Source organism: Olea europaea, chromosome 21 (genome assembly GCF_002742605.1).
Source record: "Olea europaea var. sylvestris chromosome 21, O_europaea_v1, whole genome shotgun sequence".
Lineage (NCBI taxonomy): Eukaryota > Viridiplantae > Streptophyta > Magnoliopsida > Lamiales > Oleaceae > Olea > Olea europaea.
The window spans coordinates 15,579,647-15,587,445 of NC_036257.1; the positions used below are offsets into that span (position 1 = coordinate 15,579,647).

General features: G+C 33.3%; 1 protein-coding gene across 1 annotated transcript; it reads right to left on the bottom strand.

The window, feature by feature from the left end:
• Positions 1-1,182: 1,182 nt before the first annotated feature.
• LOC111370883 (eukaryotic translation initiation factor 4E-1-like) lies at positions 1,183-3,778 on the bottom strand. Its single transcript, XM_022992784.1, has 5 exons — positions 3,361-3,778; positions 2,560-2,725; positions 2,340-2,465; positions 1,601-1,666; positions 1,183-1,496 (listed from the first exon to the last, which is right to left on the bottom strand). Exons 1-5 carry the CDS (start codon positions 3,657-3,659, stop codon positions 1,449-1,451), a joined length of 705 nt encoding a protein of 234 aa, XP_022848552.1. The 5' UTR covers positions 3,660-3,778; the 3' UTR covers positions 1,183-1,448.
• Between the last annotated feature and the right edge of the window lie 4,021 nt (positions 3,779-7,799).

Sequence of the window (7,799 nt, forward strand, 5' to 3'; positions counted from 1 at the left end):
GTTTTTGAATGTCTTGATGAAATGTGATTTTGCCAAATAACGACTGAGCATCTTTTTCCGGAAAAATTACGTTGATTTACTAAAAAACTGAACCTCTCAAGGTTTAGTGCTTGTTTGGTAGAGATTTTATTAATTGATTTTTTTAAGAAATAAAGTGGATCTTACTTGTAAGAAGAAAATTCAAAAATAAAGATTGAAATAATGAAATAACAGTAAAAAAAATTGATATTATTTGAATTAAAATTTCTACCGAAGATGCTCATAGTAAACTTGAACAGTTAGTGCAGTCACTTCTTCTGCTCAAAAGTATGGACTCCTATCCTCCCGAAAATATGTTATAATTCACAAAATTTTGTATGGACAGTCGTAAATTCCTGGCACTTTCCCGCTATGAATCTCCAAGAACTCCATCTCTAACCTGACGGCCATTGTATCTCCTGCAGTATCACGTAATGAATTCTTATCGCTTGCAGAAATTTTGGCATATAAACTAGGTCGGTCGAGCTTTGTTAATTTGATTTGCAGATTTATTAATATCTCTATTTCTGTTGATTCCCGTTCAGGAAGTGAAGATTCATCCTGTGAATATGCAGAAAGAAAGGAAAAGAAGGGAAAGGCGCAGTGTGAAGGTGATATAAGCAAATCCTTGTTCCAATATTGCATGAGTATTTCTCTTCCTTTGGTATGTTTTCGTTACATGGGATCTTTGACATCTGCGGAGAAGGCCAGTAATGAAGCTGAAATTAGAGTTGCCAAAGCAGCCTCACGAATAGGGCAGAGGCAGATTTGAAGATACAATGTGAGAAAGATAATCTTTTAGCGTCATATTTCCGGAGGCATAAAATGGAAAATTACATTAAATTACTAATAAATTAAATGTCTCAAGGTCTAGAGTACTTTGTCAGCTCTTAAAGCATTGGACTATAATCCTCTCGAATATATTTTAAATTCATATAAACAAATCTTTTCGTGTGTTCATCTCACAGTCTAGATAAATAACATCACTCCTTCTCTAATTGTCCAAATATAAAATCCACACTTTTTTCCTAGTATCGTATCTCCATAAGCTTAAATAACGTCCAAACATGTTTGGGATCAAATAAAAGATTTCCTTCATGGAGACAATACTGTAGAAATCACTTTCCAACCCAAGGCCATCAGACGCCGAGGGAGAGACTAAAAACAGACTTAAACCAACACAAGCTTTATAAAACCTCCATCTCAATCAATGGAGTTCTATAAAATGTACTAAAATGAGGTTGTTTATTATGTATGTTGTATGGTAAGATATTGAATTCCAGCAGAAACTTCATAATAGCAATAACAAACCAAAAAGAATGAAAAAAAGGCAAATCACTAGTGATATCGGAATCAACAAATGCTCAACATGTCTACCACAAATGTGAGAGCCACTTAGTTCATCCTCATGATCCCGGATAGCAATACATCTACACTGTGTAACGATTTTTTGCAACTCTTTCCTTCATCGCGTCTTCCTGCAATATAAGAACTGGTCAGGCACTGACCACCACAGGGAAAGATACAACTTCAATGCATGTTTTTACACAAAAATAATTCTCAGGAAAATGAGAATAGTTACATGAAATATGAACCCAATTGTGTCATTGTATTCTAGAAACTCCTTCCACTGTCTTCCAATTCTCAGCTGCAAAACCATAAATTTCTTTAGGCACACAGCAGATTATGGAATCAGAAAGCATAACTTTCATAAAAAGGCAAAAACTATATGTACCTAAATCAAGAGCTTCGGTAAGTAAATAAACTCAATTGCATGCATAAAAAATTGACTTTACACTCTCAACAAACCAGCTTAAAGCCAGACAAACCTTCTTTTAAAACATCAATCTCTCCATGACAAAAACAAGAACGCTTGAAAATAGAAGTCTGCAAGGATTTCACAAAATAGTATTCTTGCGAACTGAAAATGCTCTCCCTAATGGAGGTACCTTCATGTAATTCATCTATGATACCAAAACACTTATGATAGTGGATGCCATTCAACTCTTAGACCGTTGCTCCCCCTTGGATTTTTTACAACTTAACAAAAAAGGGTTATTCATGGATAAATACATCTACTTGCTAGTTTATTTATCCACAAAATCAATTCGACCCAAGAGAGTCATGTCAAGAATTTAAAGAGAGCGGAATTTTTAAAATTTATCATGTATCGAAGAGGATTCAATGGTACAAATTAGTGGGAGGGCCGTTCATGGACTCAACTCTCAGCTGAATCCACAATTCCTCTCTCAAAGGATTGCTTTTGGCCTGTTTCGATAAAAATAGGAAACATATTAAGTTATTGTGTCAAACCAAATTACCTGAGCCGCTTCATTTGCAGCATTCTTGGTCCAGATAGCAATTTTTTCCTGCCTAGCTCTGACATTGACGACTGCCCCACATATTTCATCTCCGCAATCAAATTGTTCTCCAATCATTGCCAGTAGCTAAAATGAAATTCGTTTGTGAATTAAAGGAAGCATAAGCCATAAAGTTAAAGAAACGCCATGTTAAATAGAACAGAGTCTGAGCTATATGTACCGTATAGAGCCAACAAACATCAGATTTGCCCCGAGCAAAACACACAGTCCACTTTCCCCCATTGGCACAAACAGGATCCTCCCATTTTGGCTCAATTTTATTTTTGAAACAATGAAAGTCTGCTCCAACTACCAATTTGCTTGGCCGGTATACATTATTGTAAACACTGCAAGCCAAGCCGAGCAAATGGTTAGTGGTGATTCAAATAGATAGGTGATGGCAACAGAAATGTGCTATCATTGGAATCAGTTGGAAAGAAGTCATGAATCATGATCATAAAATGTCTTGGAAAATAATAATAGAGCAACAAAGAAAAATATCACATTTTTCCCTTAATCCATGATTAAAAGACGAGCTTAACAACAGCACTTCAAAGAATCAACGTTGTAGAGAATTCCTAATTCACTTGATTTCCTTCACATTCTATGATTTCCCATGGATATAAAAAAGAGTACGAGAAATTCAAGAAAGTGTAGTAACAAGATATAAACACGGAAAAACATATACATTCATAAAATATAATAGGCAAGAACAACTGCCCATCAAATGCATATTAGATTACAGATACACAAGAAATTGAATCTTCCCTCCTCTTAAATTTCCACGGAAAATATTACTGACCCACAAACTTTATAAACCACAATACAATTTCAACAATCAAATAGCGAAATACTAATATACTCAAGACGTAAAATGAAATATATTAAATTAAATGAAATGATATCCAAGAAAGCGAAAGCCCTCACATTATACAGAAAAATGAACCCGTGATGTAGGAAAAAATGTAGGGATAGAGGGTACCTCCAGAAGTCTTCCACAGAGGAGACAGTGTGGACGGGTCGAATGTTGCTGCCCCAAGCGGTCTGCTTGTATTTGGCGGAGGGGGTATCGAACCAGAATGTCCACGAGTACTGCAATGGGTGCTTTGAATACGGAGTTTTCATGGGCTCCGACGCCGGATCTTCTGAGTACTCCACACCCAAGATTTTTCCTTCCTCTAGCTCCGATTCCTCTCCTCTTCCGTCGCCAATTTTGGTAATTGTTAATAATTTCTTCGCATCCTCGTTGGTGGTGATTGGTTTCTCAAAATTTTCAATCATTTTCTCTTTCTTGAATCTTTGATCCCGTTTGAAATTTCTTTTTTCTTCGTCTCTTGTAATTGTTCAGTTATGAGACTGCATGTAGGATCTATTCATTTATGAGGTGGAGTATGGCCATGGGAAAGCTGGCCTGTAAGTATTTGTGGTTGCCTACATAATAAATTGCAATATTGACCAATGACCATCACGTGTAATTTTTACAATCTTAGACCTTAGTGATATACAATGAATAGTGATAATTTAATAGCTTTTTAGAAGGATTAGTAATGCATGGATAATAATGAATAGTAATTTTGAATGAATGATTAAATAAAAAGTTGATATTGACTGTATAATGGAAGTAACTTTTTTGGAAACTAATAATGCTTTCCAAGTATAAGCTATTTGATTTAAGATGAATTTTGTCCCGCACATGTGCTCACAGTTAAATGGAAATCGCATCACTAACTTCTCATGATAGCAACATTATAAATTCCGATAACAGTAAAATTGCTAATGTTTTTAAACTCTGTATTTGAACTAGATGAAATCGAAACTTGATTGTAATGTGAACTGTAGAAAGTTTAAGACACAACAAAAAATGAAGTGACCAATTTTCAAATCATATGGGGACTATATATAATAAATGAAAAGTTGTGTCTTTAAAAGATACAACTATCTAAAAAAAAATAGCCATGAAATTATCTCACCTAAAGAAACATGTCTACTTAGAAATGACAAGTCTTGCAAAAACACGTCTATACTATTTACACATGACTCAAAGTCACACAAGTTCTAGAAATACGTTGTCACGTGTTGAACTAAAATTACTAGAATATTTTCAAGATATACTGATTCAAATTTCTAATAATTTCCATATTTGATTGCCTCATTTTTACATTCATATCTCATTCACCCAAAATTGGTTCAAGAAACTAATTGTATGTGATCACAAAGTAGAACGCATTTAGCATTCAAACCGCTTAATAATTGATCAAAGTTGATCTTCGCTAACCAATTTCCGACGGTTCACACGTGTAGTGCTACTGGATTGTCGCAATGTCAAACCATTTGAGCCTTACAATTGATTATCTTGAGCATGTGCCACTCGTAAAACCTACAAATTTTCAACTCTTCTCTTTACCTACTATGAGAATTCAAAGAGCTCTCTTCAGTTTGTTCGTCTTGTGGAAAAGATTGTTTCTTATTGTAGTACAAATTATGCCAATGCCATGTCTTTCCAATTAAGAAGTAACAGATGACAAATATTAAGTCTAGCGGCAAATAGAATGTCATACTATGAAGACGGATTACACCAGCCCAAAGGGAATTATGGTTTATAACTATCTTGTATAGGGCTGGCCCTGAGAATTTAGAGGCTCTAGGCATTTAATTAATATGAGGTCCCTCAGCATAAAATTTATTTTACAAGTCTAACAATATGTAAATATTTAAATAATTAACACTTTTATATTTAAAAGAAAATTTTATACAATTCAAAAGATTGAATAGCAAAATAAAACTTCTTTCACAACCTGAAAGATTAGGCTAGTATAAGATTTAACCTTCTCACATTTTGAAATGTAAAATTAGTAATCAAACTACCAACATCAAGTTTTTCCAACATATTTTTTTCAGTAGAAATCATAGCTAATCCATTCAATTTCTCTTGTGACATAGATGATCGAAGATAAGATTTAATCAATTTCAATTTTGAAAAACTTCTTTCAGTAGAGGCAACTGTGACATGAATGGTCAATAATACTCTATAAGCAATCCAGGCATTTGTAAAGCAACAGTTCATTTTTTAACGTAATCCAATACATCAATTGCTCCAAATATGGTTTTAGATATCGCTTCCCTTAAAACTTTCAACTCAGAAAATAATTATATTCCATCAATATCATAAATCGTATAATGCTTTAAGTTATTTTCAAGTTTAATGCAAGAACACTTCAAAACATCATCATGAATAAATTTAAGTCTTTTCAAATCAAATAAAAATCCAAAAATATCATCATATTTCTGAAATTGCTCAAATCTATTCTCAAGTGATGATAGAGCTTGATCCACTATATATAAGAAATAATTGATCTTAAAAGATTTTTCATCTGTTTGTGTTATCTCTTTAGAAGAAGTCTCATCAAACTGCTTTTTCCTATGTATAACACGTTTTTCACGAAATATCAGTTTAATTTAATTCACTTGCAATCTCTTTAGCATCTACCATGGCCAATTCGAAACCAGATTCTCTATAACTTTTGAAAAATGATATGAGGCCTTTTAAATGGTCTATAGCAACATCAATATGCATGTCTTTTGCTTGCAAATGTTTGCTTACTCAGTTAACATTATTCAATACTTCATACCAAATAATTATCCTAAGTAAGAATTCAAAATTCTCAATTTCATATGTTGCCAAACACCTCGCCTCACTTTTTGTCTTAGGATCATCAATATTTGCTAATTGAAGTAACGCTTTTTTTTTATCTGCAGAGCTTGAAATCTTATCGCTCTAATACTTTCAATATGACTTTCCCAATGAGTTTATGACAAGGGCTTAAGGGTAAGACTAGTTACATTCTCTTTGAAAATTTTCCACCGTTTAGTAGATAAAGAAAATAAAGTGTATATACGTTGCACCACCCCAAAGAAAGATTTAGCTTTTGAACAACAAGTGACCATATCACAAAGTGCAAGATTAAGACTATGACATCCACAAGGACTGTAGAATGCTCTAGGATTTAGTTGTAATAATCTACTTTGAACTCCTTTATGTTGTCCTTTCATGTTAGTACCATTAGCATAGCCTTGACCCCTTATATTATCAATATCAAGTTCTAAATTATTCAAAGCGTCCACCAGTTCATCAAAAAGTCCCTTACTCGACGTATCATCCATAAATAAAAACCCTAAAAAGAATTCTTCAACCTTCACTGGACTTGCCGAAATATCTACACATCTCAATATTATAGACATTTGTTCTTCATGACTTGTATCTGGAGTGCAATCAAGAATAATAGAAAAGTATTTAGAATTTTTGAGTTTCTCAATGATTATTATTTCTTTATCTCGCCCGCTAGCGTAAGTATCAACTCATTCTGAATTTTGTGTCCTAGATAATGATAATGAATCTCTTTATTTTTTATTTGACGAACATGCCCTTGCATTACGGGATTGAACTCAGCAATCATTTGAATCATGCTTAAGAAGAATGCTTAAAAAGATACCATTATTTTCTTGATATATCTTCTTATTATCCACACGAAATGCTAAATTATTCTCAATAAGAGTTTTTATCACAGATATTATTCTCAGTAATACTTGTCTTCAATGTTCTCTATCTCTATTGATTTGTTCTTGCACACTTTTGTCAATTATTTTACTCTTTTCGAATCTTAATTCCATTCCTATCCATTTCTTGCTTCATGCATTTTAAACTTTTCACCAATATTTTTCCAATCATTTACTCCATCATGTGCCAATTGAGTTCTGATCCCATCATTCTTAAATAGCTTACAACAAAAGCAAAATACTTTATCCAAACTTTTTGAATATATCAACCATTTTCTATCATACTTCTCTTCATTAAGTAATCTTCGAACGTAATGTATGGATGAGAAGAGTCGATTTGCTCTATCTTTCGCAAAAATCATTTCATTTTCTCTTACAGGACCTTTTAATACAATTAAATCTTTTAAATTCGTATTCATATTTCCCCAATTTGCTGGATCAATAAGGTCGAGAGAAAATGGTTTATTATCTCTATCAGTAGACACCTCTTCATTCATCACACAATGTCCTTCCTCAATTGTATTATTTTTGTTATCATTCTCATTAAACACTTCTTCAATAACTACATCTTCGTTATGTGTTCGTTTACTACTACCAAAAAACTTATCGAGTGCCCCCTCTTGAGATTTAATCAACTTTTCAATCTTTTCCTTTCTTTTTCTTTTAGCACATCCAGATTCAAATTTTCTTGTAGACATAATAATAAGCAAAGCAAAGAGCGATAAAACCTAATTGATAAGTCCACAAAATGAAAGGATTTTGAAATTGGTGGTAGTGGTGGTCGCGGTAGTGCTTGAAGTAGACAACGCAGCTATTCCAAGTTGCGGTTGAAAATGTAGAGTCTGAAAAAGTGGAGCAAAAATGGAG